This window comes from Halictus rubicundus, chromosome 18 (genome assembly GCF_050948215.1).
Source record: "Halictus rubicundus isolate RS-2024b chromosome 18, iyHalRubi1_principal, whole genome shotgun sequence".
NCBI lineage: Eukaryota > Metazoa > Arthropoda > Insecta > Hymenoptera > Halictidae > Halictus > Halictus rubicundus.
Window position 1 is genome coordinate 7861577 of NC_135166.1, and position 25374 is coordinate 7886950.

General features: G+C 38.6%; 1 protein-coding gene across 6 annotated transcripts in view; it reads left to right on the forward strand.

Annotated features, from left to right (window-relative positions):
- LOC143362968 (uncharacterized) overlaps positions 1-25374 on the forward strand; it is a 96969-nt gene that overhangs the window by 37549 nt on the left and 34046 nt on the right. For 5 of the 6 annotated variants that reach the window (XM_076803522.1, XM_076803521.1, XM_076803525.1 and 2 more), the window contains 3 exons: positions 5808-6002; positions 6875-6978; positions 20175-20336. In XM_076803522.1, the coding sequence (XP_076659637.1) occupies positions 5808-6002; positions 6875-6978; positions 20175-20336 (461 nt within the window). Of the gene's footprint in view, positions 1-5807; positions 6003-6874; positions 6979-17936; positions 18680-20174; positions 20337-25374 lie in introns of those variants that run through there. The other variant, XM_076803526.1, reaches the window with a different exon arrangement.

The following is a 25374-nucleotide window of genomic DNA, read 5'->3' on the forward strand; positions in this document are numbered from 1 at the left end:
GAGCTGCTGCTACCTTTTTCGATCGAGAGGACTAGTCCTGGGATCGATAGCACGCCGCGTTCAAACTGCCTGCATCTCCTTTTTCGTAAACGGACGTTGAATATTTTGTAACTTACTCGAAGCGTAAAAACGCCGCACTAGCATTTTCGCGACGTATTTTTCCGTAAATTGTGTCTATTTATGTTTGCAAATTATAAGCTAAATCATGCACTACTCCGTCTTCAATTGCCATAACTAGCTTCGAGTCGCACCGATCGATGCTCGCAAAAAACGTTCAGTCGTTAGCATAGTCAGTCTAGATTCCAATCAATTTTTCGCACGCGCGCATCCGCGACGCGTTCCTCAAGTTTCGAGTCGTTTCCAGAGGGTCGTTGCGAGTCGAGTTCCTCTCGATGCTAATGCTTTCGCAGCGTGACAAGCGAATGAAAGCTGGAATACAGAGCGAGTCCGTTTCGGCTTGCCGAATGAGTGTTTGCCGGCATATGAAATTACACTGCTCCGAATAATTAGGGGATCCTACGCAGCTGAATCACTTTCGTTAGCCGGCCGGTGACAATGCCAACGTTCTTCGACGGGTTCGGCTATGTCGAATGCGAAAATGTGATTTGTGATGAAATCACATTTTTAATTGGCTATTTATGCGACGATACTGTAATGTTACAACTTCTTACAAATAGACCTTACATGATCTGAGATTTTTTTCCCAGTTTGTTCATCGGTATGCTTTCACTTTTCTTTCGTGCATTTTTATCAGGACAGAAATACAATATTTATGAACTACCCAACAAGTCAAAATCACTTGTACTTGACATTTTCTTTTTCCAGTACAGACATCACAAAAACGGTTTGATGAGAAATTTTTATTAACTTTTTTGTTGAAAAAATCTGAATATATTCAATTTTGTCATTATTATAAATCAATGTGCATCAGTCGCATTTAGTGTTTGTTGGGTCTAGTGTTAAACCTAAGCATATCGTTTTTTTTTTTTTTGTAAAATCACTTATCTAGTTATCAAATTCAGCAAAAAATAGGTGCATACGACAAGCATAGTTAATTTTATTTAAGAACAGTTTGTTGGTGAATAACGGAAATGCTGATAGAGTGAACGTGAACATGTCATTTGCAAAATACGATCTAGACGATGATTGCACAACCAGACTCGATATCTCTATGCATTTATGCGAGTATCGTGACGAAGAGTACAATAAAAAATTACATTGTCTCAAAACCGTATATTTTCACGAAGATGCAAAGTCTATCAAAAGTAGTAGGTACACAATGAGCAAAAACAGTTATTCCTTCCGAGAATGCATTATCGCTATGTATAACGTCATCGGAAGTGCACACACACACACACACACACACAGCTCGTGAAAAATAATTCATCATTCACAATATTTACAATACAGAAAGTAAAATAAAAAGCAATATAGTCACAATATAATTATTGGACTGAAAAAAAGGAACTTGCGGCAAAAATGAATAATGAATGAACATTTTTGATTTGCATAAAGTTTTGGAGGCTCCGGCCAATTCGTTTAGCTTTGAATGCATACGATCTCAGCCGCGTATACCTTTTTACGATTAATTATTTTTAAACTGTCTCCACTCAACCTTTTAACTGCGTACGAAGTTAACCGTCGTGTTATCCATCAGTTGTCAACAATTTTTCATTTTCTCCCGAATTCAAGAAATAATTTTTTCCGTTTTTTGTGGCACAATATCCATATTAGTATAAACTACATCCTAGTTACGTTGATCGTGGCGAATATTTTGTTACGATCATTTTGATTGCATCGCGTTACATATCTCGAAACGATTGAATAATCACTCCGTCAAAAGGTTAATAGTTGCATGATATTTCCCAACTTCCAAACGAGTAGAACGTTTTATCCTACGAAGAGAAGTTCCAGAAAAATTGAACTGACGAGCATGTCTTCGTAAAAAACGGTGTCTCGATCGAAAGTGGGTATTAGTAATTGAGCGAGATTGCGGGCGTTCGCGAAGAGCCTCTCTTTCGATCTCGGAAGCGTGAGATGCACGGAGCAGCGACGAAAGCAGGCCAAAACGCAACCAAAGTGTGTAAAAATAGTAGGAAACGTCGAGGAGAAAACGGGGTTTCGCCTTCCTGGTTCTCGGTTTACGATTATGCTCGCTCCGGGAGGCGGGAATCCGAGCGAGCGCGGCTATTAACCGCGTAATCCGTCGAACCAGCATGAATAATTAATCGCACGCGTGTTCCGCGCGAACAATGAACAAAAGTCGGCGTGTCAAGGATGACAGTCGCGACGCGACGTTTCGCAAATGCAACGGATGCAAAGGGTGTCGCTCCTGCGAGCGAGTTCATCGGAACCCGTCGTTTTCTCCTCGGGAACGTTCTTCTTTGTTTCAAAAAGAAGAAAACAAAAAGACTGCGCTTCATTCTATTATTTCATGTTCAGCTTCAACTCCGACGCCACAAATGCAACGGAAGCAAACGGTGCCGGAAATGATCGGTACACATCCTTTTCTTCCTCGAAACGTTCGTCAACATACTACTTTGTTCATAAAGAGGAGAAAATAAAAAAATTATACTTCACTTCACTAATTCGAGTGTAGTTCCAACGCTTTATCTCCTGGTGGTTTTGTGACAGCCTTTTAAAAGTCAATGGCAATATTTTCCTCAAACGGATGAACAAATGCATCATAAGTTTTTAAAATTATGAATCGGCACACTATCTTGAGTGACAAGAACGGATAATCGTTTCCGAGAATGTTATTTAAGAAAGAAAAATAAGGAGGTTTTTTCCAAGTTAGCAAAGTCATTGAAATGCCTTCCGGAAGTTAAAATTGTAAAACATATGTAGAGATAATTACGAAGGACTTAAGTGAAGGAGTAAAGTTCGTATGTAACTATTGGATGGTACGCTGCGTTAAATAATACCCGTTAGGCTTTACGATAAGTTAAATTTACGTTAGATAATTCACTTGTATGCCCGAAAGGGGAATCGCAGGTGTGTTAGTAGCTTAGAGATTATGGAATTTGCTCGGAACTCTTTAGTGAACGCTGCGCGTCGTGATATAATTACATGCAGATGTACTTATGCAGATTTGGATGCGAATGTTGCGAATAAAGAATAGGTTTTGTAAGGAGACTTGATGAATGACTAGCGACTGCATTGAAATCAATCATCGATGTATGAGAAGGTATTAAATAAACGACGTAAATTATCATTGTAAGAACTCGAAGGTGATCGTGAACGTCGCTGAACAAATTTGTTGAATACCTAATTCCCCCGTGTTAGGATCTATTAATCACCGGCTGTGCGAGAAAACGTCTTCTTATAGACAGCGTTGCGCAACCGAGCGGTCCAGGAAAGTTGGCTGGATTAAACACAAGAAAGCATTTCGAAAGTGTATTTATTTAAACCCGTTATTGCGTAACGCGGTGTTACATGCGCTCTGTTACAAGCAGAAGTTACAGCGCGTGTAGCCTAACAGTTCCGATTTAGAACGTGGTCGCGTTACGCGAGCGCGTGCGCGTGCAGTTGTCCGCGATGCGATTATTTGTACGCGATCATTGTAAATAAATGAGATTTGAATAATCGCTCGCTCTACAGCGATCCTCGAATAAACTTGATTTACTTCGTTTACACGATCGGCGTACCTTCTTTCAAACCCGAAATGCCTTCGATGCACAGAGTATGTATTACGAAAATTTCAGCAAATTTAGAATTATCGAAATTCAATTTCGTAAACTGAAAGTTTATTTCACAGAAAAATTCTTATCAAAATTCAGTTTTGTAGAAAAATCCTAAATGAAATTCAATTTTAGCACCCAACTCTTTGTATGCACGGTGTTTTTTTACAAGAGTTTGAAATAGCAAGGTTAAAAAAAAAAGATACGTATGTATATACATATTTCGTAACTTACACTCAGTTTTAATCGAGTACAAGATAATAAAACGAATATAGTAATAAATGATGCTTGAATTAGTTCTGCACGATAACGCTCAATCTTGATAGAACGAGAAACGTAACTGGAAATTATTTTATAAAATACTGTTTTATCCAGTATCAAGTATTCCATTAGCTTCTGCACACCTGTAAAGGATGAGGAATGGCAAGCAACAGGTGGCAACGCTAAACACGCACTAGTCAATAGCAAATTGAGTGTAGAGAAATGCAGTTCGCAATAAATACCAGCGAACTAAATCGACAACTAATACACAGAGATGAGTAGTCCCAATGAAATACAGTAAAACCTCGATTATCCGAACTAAACAAGGAAACGTGAGTGCTCGAATAATAAAACAATTAATTACGTATGATGTTACATTGAATCTTCATTGATTTGTATAATAAATAGTGTTGCCTATGGATCACCTTAGACCTTAGAGTGATGTGTTTAAGAGCCAAGGGTGGTCACGTGACTTTGCAGAGTCAGCAGGTCGGTAACTGTTGCATAATTTCCGTTCACAGCCTTCAGCCGCTGACTTAAACTCCGTCTTGGTCTTGATCCGACGGGTCTTAAGTCTGTGACTAAACTTGTCACATTTTTTGCTCTGTGTTATCGATATTATGAATTCTGGCTTTATTTCGCAGGGAATCAAGACAAAATATAGCTCAATTTGTAGCTGGAGATATTTTCTAGCGCGCGCTACTCTCGATTTCATCCAGAAAACTCATCCAATGGCATAAAAATGCTTGGATTCCATGACATGCACATCGTCAATTTATGGCCTACTTCTAAAGCTTACAATACCAAATATCTGTATAATCTCGTCAGCTCATGACCAGCGCGCGGTAGATTAAACCTTCCTCTGTCGATTGAGCCCTTTCCCAGCGAAAAATATTCTCATGTAAGGACGAAAAGTTGAGGCACGTAAAACCATTTTCGCCTATTTTTGTCGGTAACGTGGTCACTCTACCTTATCGCAAAGCTACGGAGTCTTAGCTCTTAAATTTTAAGCTTGTCGGGATTTCAGATATCGAAGGTTCGGATATTTGAGGTTCTACTGTAATAATGTTTCTTTCTAGTATCATAGCAAATTCTAATAACCTACAAAAGGGTTAGACTTTACCTCAGGAAACCAAAAATTTTAAACTTTTTTTATATAATCCTGCAGATTTTTGGCGAGAAAATGCCGAAAATCCAAGTTCAATCCCAGGAGGTCACTAGTTTGTAAAGTCATGTTTGTAAAGATATGCTATTTTCAGAATTTTGGAAAGGTAAGGGCGTCGCCATGTTGGTATATGGTGACTGTCGCGCGGAAAACGCTCGTTACCAACATGGCGGCGCACTTACCTTTCCAAAATTCTGAAAATAGCACATCCTTACAAACACATAACTTTTGAACTACTGGATCTCGTAGGATTGAAACTTGGATTTGTGGTATTTTCTCGCCATAATCTACAGGATTATATTTAGAAAAATTTAAAATTCTGGTTTCCTGAGGTACGGTTAAGCCCTACAAAAGTAATAAAGACAGTAATAGACAATGAATACTTTATAAATCACTAGCTCCATGAAAATGGAAATTTTCGTCTAGCAATGATTATGTAGATCTAAGCAACAGGTAGCAGCAATTGACAAAATATATATTAATTAACGAGTAACGGGCACCGAGGGGTGAATAATAAATACCTATAAGAAAATACCACCCGCACACTAACGATCAGCTATTGACTTGCCATAGCCAGACGAGGTTACTTAACGCTAATCAGTAAACATCGTAGACTATGAATGATTCATATGGAAGAATGACTCACACTTGGCTCCCGATCACAATGTCATCGCTGCAGTGCATTGTATTCCACTTTACAGAAAGTCCGGGGGATCGAAGGAAGAGGCGAAGCAGATACCAGTCGAGGAAAATCGTTGCGCGTGCTGCCTGAATCCGTTCTTGCTGACTCGCGGGGTTCGTTGCAACGATTGCGGTGCGAGATCCTGCAGGAGAAGCTGCTGTCGCTGGGACCCGTCGGACAAGGCCTGGCATTGCATCTTCTGTCGTCAGCAAAGGTTCCTGCCAAACGATATTTCCTATTAATCGCGATTAAAATTTAATTTCCTTCGTATATTCCGGCATTCAATCGGACGACTCTTATAGACTCTTCCAAAATGCACATTCTACAATTTTTAACCATTCCACCATTTTTTTTTTAATTTTTTTTACGTGAGACGCGTGGAGAATATGTGTTATTCAGCCTCTCTTTTATTTATTTTTTATCTCTAGCAGTTCAGTCTCATTTTGTAAAAGTGCACGGTTTTAGTTAAGTTAAACCTATAATAGACCTGTAATTAGTACGTTTAGTGTCAAATGCTTCCAATAATATCACAATAAATGTTATTTCATTGGACATTAACTGTACCACGACCGGTTTCACATTATTTATTTTATGAATATTAAAATTACAACAATGCTTCGATTAGAAATGATTAAATAAGTCTCTTCATTGAAGCACATATTGTTATCAAAATTGCAAGAAATCTAAATAAATTCAGTCTTCTAATTTTTCTAAAACAACGTAGTCTAGCAGTGCATCAGCTATTGAATGGTGAAACACAGTGTGGAATATGTTTTTTCGAAGAAGAAGAGCTGAGATACAGGGACAATGATAGTAAACGTTCAGCCCACTCCGAGCACCCAAGTGTCGACAGTGTTGAGTGTGTTTTATGGAACGGGCAGCTATTATGGCAACTAGTATGCCAGGTCTCTTCCTTCGAAAAACAGGTATAGCGCATCGTGTGCGGTTTTGAGGTGATTGGATTACAATGAACTTCTCCTAACGACTCACCGAATAATAATTCACGGGATAACTGTACACTAAAACGTTACTTAATTATCGCCAGAAAACATTCTAACGGTGCTTTAATGAGAAATACTTTACCAGGCACTGGTTAAATAATACCGGGCTCCAGGCTGCCGACGGATCAATCAACGAGAAGGATCTACACCGATACTTCAATACGGCTAAATCACGGGTCTACGTTGCAGGTTTGCCTTGAAATTCCAATATACAATATTTTTATGTCCTATATGCGATACGTGTCCTTATTGCCATTCTCATTTATATTTTCAAGCTTCAGATGATCGTAAAATTAAAATTAATACAGTTTTGTCTCATTTTTAATTCGTTAAAGCTATCGGTAGAATATATAAATTTAACTTATATTGTTGTAGATTATTCTGCGGAAGTGTATATTTGCATAATAGTTTCCAGGGCGATAATAATTAGACTGCGGATTTTTTTGCAAAATAAAAATGTTCTGCATCAATTACGAAAAAAGGGAGCTAAATAAAAATTTCTTTCTTCCTTTAATGATTTTAAAATAATACATTCATCTTTGTACATTTTTGTATAATGTTTTCCGTGTTTAAAATTGCATCTACTTATTTTTGTCATAAATGCATAAAATCCGTAGTCTAATAATAATACTATAAAAAAGGTATGAAGGAAATGATACGAAAATGAATAACTAAGTATTTTATACCCAGAATGTGGAACTTACAAAATACCGCGACGGGCAGGCTTACAGGATGACAGCTTTCTAATGGGAAAGCAATATCCTTGAATACGACCTTGTGAGCGTAACCGCAAGCTGCGGTGCTGCTACGCCTTACCCTAGACAATAAACAGAAACTTGTTAGTAAAATCCCTGCAGGATATCGTGAAAGATATAGATATGCTTTTCTAAAAACATTTTTAATAGTTTGTCCTTTTTTCGTATCGAACATTCCATTATTTATTCATTTGACTGTGAATACTTGTAAAATCGCTTCTTTGACACCAAAAAACATAATAACAGCTTGCATACGCAGGTTGTTATAAACGGCATAATCTTTTATTCATAAATTCGAACCCACCATTTTTAATTCGCGTAAACGTTTACAGTTTAATTCCTATGCCCTTCTAATAACCTTAACGATCAGTTAACCTTTCTTCTGTTTCAAAGAGCATCTAAAATCTACCCAATTTCGTCGGAAATGCATAAAATCCGCGGACTACTGATGGTCTACAGAACGCTTGTCGTGCCCAGCATTCTATAAGTCTTCGATTGTGATTATCGTTTGATTTCGTTCGATGTCCTGCAATCTGAAATCCTTTTCCTAGTGGAAATGTACGAGAAATCGAAGAACGAACCGGCAGGGAACGAAGCTCGAGGGTACGAAAATATCCATCGCGTCGTGGAAATCAATCGCGACGACGACGATCCGCGATCCCTTATAAATAATGCAGCCTCGAAGGCGGCGCAGGCTGGAACATTCCTACGAGTTCCTCTCTAATGCGGTTCCCCGGTAAGAAACGACGGGGAAAACATTGTCCTGGGCCGTGGGCACCGTGGAACACGAACAGAGGATGACACCCGGACAATTGTTCGTCCCTCCGAGCGAATTGATTTGCAGGTGGGAGTCTGTGGGCGCGGTGAATGATCGACGGATCGATGCACGACGTGCATTCAACCAAACGGAATTAATTGCGTCGCTCTGCGCGAAACATTCGAACGAGTTTTCACGATGCGGCTGTCGGATGGCCGAAAACCGCGACCCGCGCTGCAACAAGCTCTCGTAGTCATCTACACTAGCTTTTAAACATTTAGCGATTACGACACTGCTTACGTAGATCAAGTCTGGGCAACTGGTGGCTCGCGAGCCACATGCGAGTCTTCTTCCCACTCCTGAGACCCCCCACCATGCCCCTATGGTATGTGGGAGAAGGGGCGGAGGACTAGGAACCTATATACAGTGATTTCTCTATATATGTCGCAAAGACCTGCATGATAAACGTCGCGGAATTATCACCACTACCACGGAGTATACCCCGTGAGGGACCACGAATCTCGAGAGGCCTTGGACGCCGAGGGGTGTAAACATAACACGGCTCGGGATATGTCTCCTGGACGATACACGACGCTGGCAAGACTCGTGTTGTTCACATATATCGAGAATTCACTGTAGAAGGTTGTCTTCAGGAGAGATAAAAGCACGGTAGGGTAATATGAAGTGGCCAGTGGTGGGGGAACCTGTACACTGGAGGTGGGAGCCGTGAAGCGACGGCGGGGAAGAAGTAGCCCAGGCCTGATCTACATCGTCATATAGTATCTACATACTCCCCAATTTTCGTGCAACAAGCGAGGTTCTACTGTAGTAGCATACCAGGTGTGGTGAAGAAGAAACCGGACTCTGTCGACTTCCTTGAAACGGTATCAGATATTTGATGGCTTTGTTGGTCACTTCTCTATGGCCGGGAGTTCTCTTCTTCGATAATATGTATTTTTAAGACACATATTTTCTTAGTCAATTGTAAGGAACAGAAATGAAAGAATATCTGGGCAAAATTTCAAAAAAAATATTTAAAATACTATTTTAAATAGTATAATTTAATGTGGTTCAAATAAAATACTACTTTATATAGAACGAAATACTTCGGGAAATAAAATATTTTTATTTTGATAACCAGATACATAAAATAATATGTTTTACTGTTGTATTTCAAATATATATTTCAAATATTTCCTTACAATGAAAATAAGTTGAGCAAATAGTTAATATTATAAATTATAATTTTTAACATAAGAAACTATAATAATTAACAAAGCATTATTTGTAGCTTAATTACGAATATTTGCATGTAACATGTTGATAAACAGACGACAATGTCGTCATAACATTACACGCAGCAAAATATCAGAAAAGTATAAGCTACTATCAACTATTTGAAATACTATGTTACACAGTCCTACAAAATAAGACTCACTATTTTCAATATTTGCCAAATAAAATACTATTTTTAAATAGAATTTTAAAAACTTTTTCTCATAAGTAAAATAATTTATTTGCATGATTATAGGTACGCTTTAAAAATAAAATAATCTATTTACTATTTTCTATTTCAAATACTATTTTGCCCAGCATTGAATGAAAGCGGTTGTTTTCTTCTAACATTTTGAATGCTGCGTGAACATTGCGTGTTTCATTTAATAATTTTTAAAAATCGAGAATACTGTAACGACACTCTTGAATTCTTCTAGTGTCTTTCACAATGATTTCACCTTTGCCATAAATGCATAGAATCCGCAGTCTAATGGAAATATCTTATTCCAGACCTATTAATAAAATGAACAATGAGCCGTCACTTAATTGAATGTATATTTGATGGAACATAAGCATAATTGCTAACGGTCCCGACATCTTTCTGCACACCAATGGCTTGTCTTAATTATAAATGAACGCACGCAACAAGTGCGATATACATCGAACTGTTCTGTTTCTGAACTCTAACTCCTTCAGGATAAATATGTATATTAGAAAATTCTTGTAATTAAGAGAAAGAGTGATTAAACCTCATCGAGGTTATTCCGTTATTGTATCTTTATCGTTAAGTGTATGATACAATGGAGTATGCGATAGATAAGCGATCTGAAAAATTGATTTTTCAGAACTGAATCTCTGTGTTTTCTATTGTATATACACATCGGGCTTTCCGTTGTTTGATTCTTAGTTTTATCTTGTGCAATGAACATAAGGATGTTTGTTGGCGACACCGTTAGCTTGTTAGCGACTTTAAAATTAATATACTAGAATTTCTGTGCTGTCTATACATTCGATTCGTTTATAAAGGAAGCAATTTACTAATTATTAGACTGTGGGTTTTATGCATTTAATGTGAAGAATGAGTGCCGTTTCAAACAAGATAAAAATGAAAGAAATCGAATACATTACTTTCAACTTATTAAAATTATTACAGAAACAACTAAATTTTTATGTGTCTCCTGTTTCTGGTACAGAAAATTCCTAATCTGCATAAAGACCCGCAGTATACCGATGGACTGCGAAATTTACTACCGAAGTGTAAAGACATTAGAAGAATTTAACAATATTGTTATGCTATTTTGGACTTGTTACAATTTTTAACCGTGGACACGCGCGGCAAACGGTGTACTACGACGTAAACAAGAAAAATTAAAAACTAAAGACGTGTCATTTTGTAATGGCCCTATTCTAATCACCCTATTCTCCGCTATAACATGCTGAAGGTACAAGGTGTTCAACGTTAAATTAGGTGACTGCAGTTTCTCCGATCCGACAAAATGTCTTAAACGAGGCCTAAACGTTACACGAGCGCGCGAGAATCCGTGACACGCGCTGCCTGAGAAGATAGAGCGGAGAAAAATAAGATTAACCCGGACGACAGGCTGAGAAAGTCGCGGGCGAAATGTTAATTGACGGTGATTCCATTTTGCATGGGTCCGCGGGGCCCATTGTGCCATCTCGGGGCCGGAGGACGGCCGTCCTTGTTCCCCGCCAGAAAAGTCGTGTAACGGAAGAGCAACAATAAGAACGGCCCCGCAAAATATCTCACGCCGGAGTCCCCGTAATGCTCATTGTTCGCTGCACAACCTACGATCTTTCCCTGTGAATCGTATCAGACCGTTTGATCGGGAACGAGCGGCTCTAACGCCAGATAACAAAGATACAGTCGGCCTCATCTCCGTGGAAACCGACTTTTCTCAAAGCTCGGCGAAAAATTGTAGCGTCACAGCCGGATGCGATCCGCGAGCCCTCTGTCTCCGCAAGATGATCCCGTTCAGCAGAATTTTTTACGGCTCAAATCCGATAGAAACACGCAGTCCAACGAAAATCCAGCTTACTTTAGCTATTGAGAAACAAGGTCACCTGTGGGAATTTTTTTTAACGAAATTGATGAACACAGCGAGTTCAAATTCCGTGGTCTAGTTTGGGAATCTTCGAAGAGTGTGCTAGATTTTTTTATGCGAAAATAAATAGGAATAATAAATTATATACATAGATAGGAAAAAATAAATAGGAAATCTTATGTTTTCATAAAAAAAATACATTCGTATCACACTTTGTCAATAATATTGTGACTATTTGTACGAGGTGTTAAAAAGATTATTCATTATTTATATTGGATACAGGTGATTCCTAAGGTCATTTGAAATAACTTTTTCCTTTACGAAAATATTCTCCGCGTCTTTGGTCAGGAGTTATTGACGAAAAACATTGGCCGAGCCAGAATCCCTCTGCTGTAGCCGCGATCCGATTGGTCCTGTTTTTCGTTAATAATTTCTCGACGAAACCGCAGGGAACATTTTCGTAAAGGAAAAAGTTTTTTCAAATGACCTTAGGAATCACCGTTTTCTAGGAAATACAACATTTTTGAGGCACCCTGTATAGGTCACCCTGTACTGAGTAAAACACATTCGTAAACGTAGGTCGGAACAAATACCGTTTTGTGCGATATACAATGTTTTTGTATGCTACCATCATGATTGACTTATGCATCCCCACTCTTCCTCTACCACTTAGCGTCACGAGCTCAGCGGAGGATAAGGGTATTCAGAACACGATTTGTAAACACTGAGGTAAACATCGCGTGCAACGATACTTAGAACCTGGTAAGTCAATCATAATGCTACATATGAACATGTTTATACCACAGAAATGGTTGACTTTGCGACGTATGTTCACTAAGACCTTTTTACTCGGCAAAGTGTGTCCTATGTACCATACAAATATTGCATGGTTTTCTTTAACATCCTGTACACGTCTCCATACAGACATAAACACTTGATATTGTACAATAATTGACGTTTGAGTGACAACAAATCAGGGAATTATTCTTTCGAAAGAAATATTGATGTGTTGAAGATCAAGAACGTAGAAATGAAAATTTTCTCCGTTTGAGAATACTTGTCAAACAGGAAAAGTATTCGAATATCGCGGAAGTATTTAGGATCTAGTTCCCGGATGATCCAGAAAGATCTGCAGGGCCGAATCTAAAAGAAGTTGTTTGTGGCCTGGCGCGCATCAGGTTTCTGCGTCCGCTAACCACGGCCTATTCCAAGGATCAGTACTTTGGCCAAACATGGTCAGACGGCGTCGTGCCGAACACTTTTGTCTCTGCTCTTCGTTTTTCGCGAGCCGAAAAATGCGCGCTCGTTATTTCTTCTAGGAAACGAGCGGGGGCCGCGAAACGGCTCGCATTCCGGCCGGCAGCGTTTCTGAAAACCAGATCCACCGAGATTCAAGCCGAAGCTACAGAGTGTAAGTGATTTTTTCTGGTGGCGTACAGCGGGACACGCTACTTGCGAACTAATTGGGTCTGCAACCTTGTTCGTTCTGCCATCTGTTCGGTCCGGATACAGTGAAATATGTGCACTCGCGGGTAATCCGTTTTAAGCTCTCGATGCGGAGCGGAGTTTGCCTTCCAATATTTAGAGAATTTCAAATAATCCAATTTAACCTTCGCGAGGCCAAGAGATTTCGACGATTTTATGGAAACCATAGATACATCCATTTAAATCCTTGCATATCAATTATTTTTTCTATATTTTCTAATAATAAAAATTGTTTTTTACGTTGAATTCATCATACTTTTTTTTATTAAAAGATTACCGAGAAAGTATGAAATTTCGAAATATGCACTTTAACACTTTGACTGCCAAACTAGAATCCCCCAAAATTCCATGAAATCAAAGTAAGCTATTTAATGAAACAAAAATTGAAAAAAATTAAATGTACGATATTGAGTAGTCCTCCAACTTTCTTGCATTTTACAGATCCTAATTAAATTTGGTACAATGAATATATTAACGTAAAAATTCATTTTAAAACCTGGACAAATAATTCCGTCACCCACATATGAGTGACATGGCAGCCAACGTGTCAAGCATTCGCCATTTTGCCAATATTCAAGATAAATTATTTCTTTTGGCTGGGGCGATAACGACAACCAAACCGATTAAGAATCATCTTGATGTTTTGTTTTAGTCATTCGAGATCTATTGAGTTATTGTGAGTGAGATAAAACCAAGAAAGAAGTAATCAAAGCTATATGAAAAATTATTCTGTAAAAACATGGTACAGACGTACCATCACTTTGAAACAAATTCGTGAAAATTGATCAATTGTCAGTGTTTACATGAGACAGCTTCCTTAAGGGGTGTGACTACAGGGGCCCAAAAAATAAATTAAACAATTTTTTTCAGTATAGAAAAATAATTTACAACGTATTTTAAAGTGCTTAGACAAATTTCTTTGTATTTTTTTTATCCAAAATGACGGCAATACCGCTTACGAAACTTGGTACGCTTCTTTTAAGATGCTCTGGGGCCTGACATGTAGCATCCATAATTTTTTACCCAGAACAAAAACAGGTTTTTTCGAATGTACATTAAAATGCCTAGAGAGATTTTGAAGATTATTTGAAGTCACGGTTGCAATTCTTGTTAAAAAATTTCGTGTAAAACTATTCATAAAATAAAAAGTTGTTTACATCCTTAGGTGCTTCTGTAAGCATTTTCATGTAGATTCGAATGAAATTCTTTTTCTGTTCTACGTCAGAAACTGTGGACACAGGACGTCAGGCCCCGGAGCACCTTCTAAAAATATTAGATTCTGTAAGCGGTGTCGCCGCCATTTTCGATCGAAAAAATACAAAATAAATATTTTTAAGTACCCTAAACAGGACTTCAATTCGGTTTTGTGTTAAATGTTTTTTTTTTATACTGACAAGAAAATTGTGTTACTTATTGATATTTTAAGGCCCGTTACGGCATCCATACCCCTTAAGAACCGAGCGTCGCGTCGTTAGGGCGAAAGGGAGGGTCCATGATCTTGGCGCGGCAGGATCGATTAGGGGAACCGCCTGGGGCCGGATTCCACTCGGTTTTCGGTCCCCTTGGAAGCGGAACTCGCGCGCGATCGGTCTCATTGTCTCCCGGGCCCGAGGTGGCGAACCTCAGTTCTGCTCCAGTACTCATGGGAGTAACATCGCGCACTCCCGTAATCCTTCTTTTCTGTCTTTCACCGGGCATCCGCGCCGCCTATCCGCTCCGTTACTCGCGAACACGGAATCTCCGGGCGGCTACCGGTCCACTGTCATTTTGCTCGATCGTTGAATATCGCGTGATGTCCGCGAGCGACCGGGCGGTCGTTCCGCAATGACCTATCGAACGGACGCGAGTGGTACACGGAGTGGTGACGGTCACGGTTTCCGAGGACGGAATCGCGTTAATAATTGAGCCGCGCGAAAACAACGGTTCGATACTCACCGAACGGAAAAGGACACGTCCTTGTGAACCGACCTGCCGTTCAGAACGTTTTTCTTATTAACGGTGCTTCTGGTTCGGTTTAGTTGCGAAGGTACACCGACGTTCATAAGCACGGTGGCGTTGCGATGTGTGGAGTTGTGGCGTACACTTCAATTTGTACACTGTTTCACGAACGGTTGTCATGTCTTATCCTTTTCTATTTATTGTGATCGCATAAGCCAGTCGTCACAAGCCATCTGATAATTAGTCTGCGGATCTTTATGCAAAATAAGTATTTTCTGCATCGTTTACAAGGTCCTGAAGCCAAAAATTTGATTCTTCGTTAAAAAGTACACTAGTGTCGGTCAAATGACCGGTTTAAAATTTTTTATTTTAAAATACAGATAAACATTGTCTGCAACCATTTTAAGAAACAAGAAAACTTGTCATTCTTTATTTGATAATTTCTACAAGAAGATACATAGATACTCTGAAATTATTTTCATCCATTTAATATTTAAAATTTTATCTATTCATTTTTGCCATAAATGCATAAAAGCCGCAGTTTAGTAATCAAAATTGAACAAACTGCGAATAAACACAATCTTCTCATTTTCATAAGGCAATACATGTGTGCAGCCGGTTTTCATGCTCGGTAGGTTTAGTGTTAATAAATTTAGTAAGTTAATGACAACATCCTGACACTCTTAAATCCCCTTTATCTCTCTGTAATTTTAATGTTTCACCTATGCACTTCTGTCAGAAATACATAAAATCCGCAGTCTATTAATAATAGATATGTTCATATTAATGGGTGACTCGGTAGAACGACACAGGTGTATTTGAAGCTGCAGACGTACGATGGAGGTCGTTATATGTTGATTTATTTATTAACAGTTTAAGCCAACTGGTTTATTTAGCACGTACAATATTGTTACATGACTGATTAATTTTCGTTCGAATCCTTCTTACGATCAAAGAATAATATCTTTATTTTGCATAAATATGCGCAGTGTAGTTGTAAGTATACTACAGATTCAATGCATTTGCATCACATTTTCGGAATGCTCTGCGTATCTCGCGTTCGATTAGGAAGGTTGACGTGTCGAAACGGTTGTAGACGACAGTGTACGCCAGGATTTTACGCAACGTGTGCTCCACGATATTTTCTGTCGAATAATTGGTGATTTTATGCAACAACCGGCTCGCGTGTCGGCGTAGTGCGAAATAACCGGCAAGGACGTCGCCGGCGTGTGGGAAACGCGCGAAAGTTGCGATACCTAATCGAGACTGAAAACGAGCATCGGGAAAAAAAAACACCACTCGGTGCCGGTCGCCACGGAGTAACTTCGCTCTGCGAACGGAAAGTGGATTTCTAAGATTGAACGAGTCACAATGATCGTGCGACTCGGAAAATCTCGAGGCGTTCCACTAAAATATAAACGGCCAAGCATATACATCGAGAACAGAGGATCCCGTCGATAATTCGGCACGGTAATAACGATAGTGGGAATCTGTATGTTACGATCTATATTTAGACATCGGTGCGTGGGCGCTGGGAAGCATAAGAATTGCGAGAAGAATGGCAGAGGCTGCACAAAGCGGCCCGTGATCCGAAGGATTCATAAAGCGGAATGCAAGAATCCGAGGAATGCCTCCGTTGGAAATCACAGAAAGCAAATTCGAGACCAAATCTGGAAGACAGAGAGTAATCTTGTTCTAGGATCTGGTCTACCGGAGGATCTGGCAGCTGTCCATAAAAAGGGATTCTTACTTTGGTGAAACCGGCACGGCGAGCCAACAGGAATGCAAGATCCCCTGAGAAGTTTGCGCTAAGGGTATAGGAGAACCGAAAACAAATTTGGAGAACCGAGGATAATATTGATCGTACAAGCAGCGAAGATGGGCAGAAGCTGAACGTTCTAGAAGATTGAGGAGGACTCGAGCCAAGTTTGGAATCCGATAATCGATCTTGTTCAACTGGAATCCATTTAAGCTGCGCCAGATTCCACGAGCCGGCTGGAAGAAACAATTCCGATCTGGATGTGGAGCAAGATCCTCCGGACGAATCTTGGATCACAGTTTCTTTTCTCAATCCTCCGCATTGATAGGCTGATCATAGAATCCTCTGCGTGGAATACAGATTTCTAAGATATACGTTTAAGATTTCAAAAGGAAATAAACATCTGGAAGGAAAGAAACGTTTCAGAGGATTCAGAGGGACTGATCGATCTTGACCGCTCGAAACAGTTTGAAAACGATAGAATAGAAATAAACAATACCGAGCAACAAACATAAATTTTCAGAACGTTCAATCCTCCGGCTACAACCTCCCCGATCGCTATCTGAATCAGTGGAGTGTCAAGATCAAAGTATTTTCTGATAAATTGCGCGAGCTTCCAAGAGAAGTACAATAAAAAAAAATCGATTCTAATCACTCAGCTAGTACCTAGTCTACTGTAGTAGCAGGAGTGGTGGTAGTAGTATTGATTTGTTGTTTATTCCCTAGGGATTGCAAGTGTAATTAGTCTACTGTTGAAATTGATCAAATTTGAAATTACTCGCGAGCACAGTAAACATGGTCACCTTGGTCGTATATAGACTGTGGATTTTTATGTAAAATAAAAATTGTATACACCAATTGTGAGAAAAAAAAAGCCGAATAAAATTGTCATTCTTCCTTTAATAATTTCAACGAGATGAAAATAAAATAAATTTTCCTATTTTAAATTGCATGTACTCATAACAAATGCATAAAATCCGCAGTCTGGTCGTGTAGGTTCCACTTAAATTAGATTTCTTAGAATAATTGAATGAAATGATCTACTTTAGCCTATAACGGTGTCGACGCAAGTTTAAAAGCGGACTTTCGACCACCCAGAGGCTGAGTAAAATTCATGAGGATAATCTTGGTCACCCGAAGACCATTTCAACAGCATCTTGGAAGATAATATAAGCATCACCAATAGACTGAAATTGACCACCGTTAGGGGAATAAAATTTTAACGACCGTGTAGTTAGTTGTGTAAAAATCACAGGAAGAAACTTGGTCACCTAGAAACCAATTAAAGCGCACCAGATCGCGCAGGATACTTAGCAGAAACGATCTACTGCGACCTGGATATAAGTACACAGACGCTGTCAGAAGGTTGAGGCCTTGAACTACAGCTTTTCTCGATCCTCCGGACCCTGTCAGGGAGAAAGAGAGGAAGAGAAAGAGAAAGAGACCGGGGACTGGCAACGGTGTGGTAGACCGTGCAGAATATCCTCGAGCGAGGATGAACGTGTGCCCGCGCCTCCCGTGATAACTGATAAATGTATACCGGTCTTGCGGTACCCGCTAAGAGAATGCGGTTACAAACACGATGGAAAAAAGGAATACGCCGGTAGATCTTTAATGGTTGTCGATACTTTCGTTTAGAAAGCGCTCGGCCGTGTCAGTTGAACAGGGATTCGCGATCGCGGCGCATCGCGCGACGCGAAACTGCGTGACGGGGCCCACGGAACGCACTCGAGCTCGATTTTTCCCGCGATCGGGCGCGGATCGAAACGGTTTTTCGAAACCGGTGTAGACGGCGATGCGGTTCGCCCAGGAAGAAACGTCGGGCCTGACGAGAGAAAGTTTTTTGCCGCATGAATGAGTAAGTTTTTTCTCTTCTTCTTCTTTTCTTTTTTTTTTTTTTTTGGTCGTTTCCTTTTTTCCTGGGAGGGCAACTGTTAATTTAACGCCGTGCGCGTGACGGAGACTTAATTGGTGGGAGAAATAAATAGGATTCGAAACGTTCATGCGGACTGCAGTCTCGTGTCGCATCGATTGGTCGATTGACTCTTTTTAAAGGATCCTCCGAGGCCGTTTCTTGTTCTGGTCTATTTAATGGCCACCCGTGTATCTTATCCGTGTGTCTCCGCACTCGGCAATATTTATGTGCCGCTCTGATAAGGTGGAAGTTATGTTAATGTCCCACCAGGCCCCCCTATCCGATGACCTAGTTCAAAATGACAACGTACGAACAGCTGTTTTACGCTGTGCATCGGGTCGCATTCGGAACTTGCTATAATCCTTTTTCCATAGGCTGCCCGTAGAAAGTACGCTCATGGTTTATATGTTCCTTGTGCAAAATGTTTCCACGAAGAAGGAAGAAAATTGTAAGCCTCTTGCAAGTAAGCTCGCCGTCGCGTCTGTAATTAGAATTCCTACGTCCTTGAAATTTCGAGAACGAGCATAAATACGATGTCCTCAATCTTCGAAAGAATGTAATAGAATCGCACATTATGCTAATGACGTCAGACCAGTATTCTTTATGTTACTTCTTCTGCCTGGATGCCGTAATGCCCGATCATTAAGTGTTTGGTCGTCAGGTGTAGATGAAAGCCAGAAAATTGTTTTCAACTTTTTACTTAAATGAAAAATAATCTTTTTCACTAGTCATTCAAAGAGGACTCTGGTCACGCTTGTAGACATGACTAATATTAAATAAAAAGCTACGAAGAGACAACCGATATGAATTTATACACTGCCATAAAAAATGTTGCAACATGATTTCAAAACACGGTTAACCTGTAATATGGGGTCACTCAGAGACCCCTAATGATTAAAAATTCAATGATTGGGACTTTTTCATGTGTCTAATTATTAGACTGAAGATTTTATGCGTTTTTAACAAAAATGAGTAGATCATTACTCTCATCTTATTGAAATTGTTAAAGCAAGATTGACAATTTGATTTGACTCCTGTTTCTCATAATGGAGGCAGATAATTATTATTTTCCATAAAAATCCAGAGTCTACTTGTTATCAATTTCGATAAATAAAAACAGATTTTTAGAAGAAATGTATTAAAATGATTTTTGGAAAAGCATTTAAAAAATTTGTGGAGGTTTGTAAGATTTTCGCAGTTCGAAATTCCGTAAAATATATAATAACAAAAAATGATATTATGCAAACTAAATTAAAAATAAAAGACCCTGGCGCCCCGCTTAGTAAAGAACGTCGATCGTTTTACCTTCGTGTGTTTAGGGTTAAACAAGTAGAATATAATAGGATAACAATAATTGGGAGTGTACTCCGAGTTTTTGAACTTCGATCATGCGATCCCAGATGCATGGATCACCCTGTACACGCAAATATCTTTGCAGGAGTGGAAAATGCAGCTGCCAGCTCGGGCCTGGCTGCGGCCCGTCCGAAAGAAGAGGCGAACACGATGGAAACCGTCCGAGACTTCATTGAAAGGATCGTGGAGGGCTTGATCGGCAAGGTGGACGACGCGCCGATCGATCGATTGTACGATCATCCAGCATGTAAGTTAAAAAGTACGCCTCATTCGATACTTTCTTTCTTCCATTCTAGTATTAACCCTAGAAAGACTAACATCGGTTCCGAAATACTAAAAATATTACTTTACAACTACAAGATATTTTTGAAATATTATCGGAGGTACAGATCTTCAATAATAATAACGAACCACAAAATTGACAATGGACTATACAAAATTCGAGAAAACATTATCAGAAGAATATATTGTTCATCTCCGTGCAAAATAAAAATTTTGTAAGTGGACTGCAAGAAACAGAAATGAAATAGAAATGAACTTTTCAAAAATAATTTTAATTGGACGAAGATTCTAGTTAAATTCTTCTGATACTTTCATTGTTCTATGTATCACACGTTGTCATTAACATACTATAATGACGATGTTTCTACCTCATTATCGTTGTAAGTAGACCGTGAATGTTAGTCGTACATGAATGACAGAAAAGAGTAGCTGAAATGCAAAACAGGAAAAACATTTATAAAATTCAAAAATACTGTTATATGTACTATCTTGCACTTGTTAAAATTATTAAGTCTATGTATGTAGTTCCTACAATTAATGCAGACAATTTTTACTTTGCATACAAATTTTACAAATCCACAATTTAGTTATAAAAGACCTTCCAATCGATGAAATAAGCCCTTATCTTATTTTTTTTTAACCGTCGTGCGCTCCTCAGGGTAAAAAGTCACCTATTTAAATTATTTGCAATTGTAAAATAATTAATTTCTTTCTATCTATGTTGTGAGACATATTTCTTTAAAATGCGACATTATAAATGAAATATAATTTTTCTATTTAAAGTGGAAAACAAAAATGGATGAAATATTATCTTACGCTCCCGTATACAAGTATGATATTTATGAGGAGCGTATGCAAAAGTACTTTGTTAAAATAGAAATTCGCAAGGTGATCTCTAATAATGAGTAACAGAATCCGAGTGACAAGTATTAAACAGTGAAGTGCAGTAAATAGTAAGAAACGAGCATGAAGCAACGAGCAACAAGCGTAAAAAATCAATGATCGTGAACGGAGACAGATTGGTTAGTCTTTCCAGGGTTGATCTTCTGCTAAATCGAGCAAAAAAAAAGTAAAAGCGCGCGATCAAGAGGTGTTCGTCGACCTCGTGGAAAAAGAGTCACATCGCGTTTCAAACGGAGCCGAGCGATCTCTTCGCGGTGTCGTCGATTCGACCAACAAATGCTGCCATCTGCTGAAGAGGCTCGAACACGTCGCGAAAACTGGCGCGTCTCTCGTTCCACGATCGCGCCGACGATATTTCCGCCTGCTATCTATTACCTACTTAACAATTAACTCTCGACAGTCTTGATTGCCGGTTGGATACTTTTTTTTTTTATTTCTCATCTTCACCTTCGATCGGTCCACGAGACGCGACGTTGCCCGCCTGGTAATTAACTCTCGAGCATCTCGATGGCTTCTTCGACGCTTCGACGGAAAATATCCGTACGAATGAACGGGATAAGCAAGATTGTAATTACTGGACCGTGGATGTGTCCTGTTAAACCGTAGAAACAAAAATCGAAACGATTTATTTCTATGTGAAACGTTTACTATTCAACGTTCGCATCGAGTTTCGCATATTGATTTGCTTCAGAAGTGTTTCTGGCAAGATCTATAGAGTGCATGAGTTTAGTCATCATGGGGGCATTCTCGTGTAATTGGATCAAGAAACCGATTTAAAAAACTTTTTAAGTGTAAAATACTTTCCCGCATACTAAAATTCACTGAAATAAATTCAGTACAGAGCTACACAAGTTTTTCTTGGAGATATATTTTTTAAATTGGCGTGCAGGACAACTCAATTAACTAATTATGTTCAATCAACGCTTATTTTGTTCCTTATACATTTCTCTAGAAATTATGGTACAGATTTTGACTTAATTTTTCATTTATAATATTTTTTCAATTCATACAAACCCAATCTTTCGATTGAAAAAAGTTTTGTAGAAAAATCGTGAAACTTGTATAGAAGGGCTTCACTGCACTCCAACGATGGTAATAATAATAAATAAATGGATACATTTTTGTTTTAGTTTTTGGATGTGTTTTTGTACCTATAAAATAATAATTGACTGTCCAGGATGAGTTCCTGTTTTACACGAGAATTCCCCTGTAATGAATGCGGAGAACGTTTTAATTCGTTTTAGTAGATCGAAGTGTATTGAATTGCTCGTTGGGAAGCGTCAAAAGAGCGATCCAGAGATGGAACATGTATTGTAACGCTGTGTTATGTCCACTAACCACTCGACTAACGCCAATTAACAGATAACAAGCTTTTGGAAAAGCATATTGTACCCTTGGTCGACGCTCTCACTCGTATGGCCGTGGTCCTGCAATTGTCTTTGTCAAGTAAGTAGCTTCCAACGCAGTCACAGAGTCTATTTGTACGCATTTCTCTCTTCTTTTCGTGCTCTAGAAATATTTCTAATAATATAAGCTTCTAATTCTATAGTTTCAATAATTCTACTATCCAGCTTCCTTGTTTCCACTCGTTCCGTAAAGGAAGCTTAATTCATAAGAGACGACGCACAGTAGTGCCAAATGGCCAACAAGCAGAAAAAATCCGTAAAAACGAAACTATTCAAGGAATTTGTTTGAACATATGAGGAAAGATTGCCAACAGATACAACGCTTATTTGGCAAAAATAATTTTCTAAAAACGCTGGTAAACATTAATTAATATGGGCTAATCAGAAATCTCTGTTATCTGTTCATTTGTTATTTGTAGAAGCATACAACAAATCCTTTAATAGATTTTGGTCTCACACTAATCGTTTTGGCAAGGTATAATATTGAACTAACTTTGTGTAAAAAATCTTGACACCCTTCGACACCCCTTGACCCCAATTTAAATTTAAATATCAACTTTTAGAATTTCCAAGAATGAATCGTACGGAAGTTACGGTGTATTTGATGTTTTAAGTGAATTTTTTTAGGAATATTTCTAAATAGTAAAGAAAAATTTGAAATGCATATGATTTATTAATTCGTTATGTACGAAAAAACATTTAGTAACAATTTTTTTTATCTCACATAAATTATTTTTATAGGCCTCATTGAACCACTGCCAAAAAATACCTCTTGCATTTTTGCAACAGTGGTCCAGTGAACAAAAACTTTGTTTACTTAACATAAAGAAATTATTATTAAATTTTTTTATTTAAAAAATTAATTCTAACTAACTATTTCACATTTTTCTTTATTATTTATGATATATCCTTAAAACATTTCACCTGAGAAATTCTGAAAGTTGACATTTAAACTTAAATGGCGGCCAAAGGGTCTCGAAGTCTCTCTGAGATTTTTTTACACAAAGTTAGATCAATATTACACCTTGCCAAAACAATTAGTGGCACATTGAAGTCTTTTGAAGAATTTTTTGTATTCCTCCATGAATAAAAAATGAGCATAACGCAAAGAGGCCTCCGGTTAGTCCGTATTACTTAATATTAAACAACTTTTTTGAAAAAATTTTTTGCCAATTAATAGTTCAAGCTATTTGTAATAACCCATATAACTTGTAGACTCCTAAGTGTTCAATTATAGACGGAATAATTACATAACTATCGCACTGAAAATTGATGACTTCCCAGGAGAAAAAAAAAGGTTATTTACCATGCGTGTATCTCCGTAAAAATTTTTTTGAAAAACTCGGACTTTGGCACATTATGCACTCACTGTTAGGCTATACAGAAATAATTTTTTTTTTTATAAAAATCGAAAATTTATAGAATGGATATTTTGTCGCCTCGACACCACTGTGCGACGCGTCCCGCGTGCTGCCATGTAGCACGGGTTGCGTGTCTCAGGCGCTGTCTGTGCATCATTCGAGTATGAATTGTGAACGCATCGTTATTCGCTTTTGCGCCAATATTCTTCAGAAAAATAAGTTGAAACACCATTTCCTCTGTTTTTTTTTTTAATCCAAGTACTCAAAGAAGAAATTGATCTCAACGCTCAAAAGTTATCGTCAATAAGTGACTACAGTAAAGGAATTTTATATTCGTTGACTGATTCGGTTTGTTCTGAAATATTGATCACTTTCAGAAATAGTATTTTATTTCGATTCTAAAAAAATTGAACGATACTCGTAATTGGATCCGCGATGTGTTTTAAAGTTTACAAGGTAAAGAGTTAATCTCTACCCATACAAAATTGAACAATAAATTTCACAGTCATTCTTTATCTAAACACCGACAATTTTGCTCAGTTGCATAACTGGACGAATACATTTCATAGAGTCAATCTTGTCATAATACCATCCATAACAGATTTGAACCATCATCTCTGCAGATGAATCATGTTTTTTATACAGATTTCAGTCGTAACAAACTTCTACCTTTTGAAACGAGTAATAACTAGACTGCGGATTTTTATGCAAAATACAAATTTTCAACAGCAATTTCAGTGTACTGGGACCAAACAAAAACTTGTTTCTTCCATCAATAATTTTAATAAGTCGAGACTTTTAAATCTTTTTTATCTTCCTACTGTTCTACGTGTCACCTACTCATTTTTTGTCATAAATGCATTAAATCCGCAGTCTAGTAATGCGCAGACAGTTAAATGCACTCACATTAGTGCAACTGTTGTTTTCACAAAATGTCACACAAAATCTCCAATGACCAGCGCATTATCGAGGCCAGCAGCATCGATCCTCAAATCGGAGACGTCGCCTAAAGCTGATTAGAACACTAACATTCAGTCGACTTTGTCTTTCCGTTCTGTCCACGGCAATTCCATTACGGTCGAACGCCTCGGCTCGGCGGGTTGCATAACGCGACGCAGAAACCATAATCATCGCCGACAGCATCCCCGGAAAAATGGTTTTCCTTCCCACGGGGCGTGAAAATTGTCAATCCTTGGGCGGAAGTTCACAAACTCCCGATTCCCACACGTCGATCCGCGGAATTTCCTGAACAACATAATCAACGCGTGTTCGACCATAGGAACCGCCATTATGCCGGCGAGGAATGAACATGAAACAGAAACTCCAACTATTT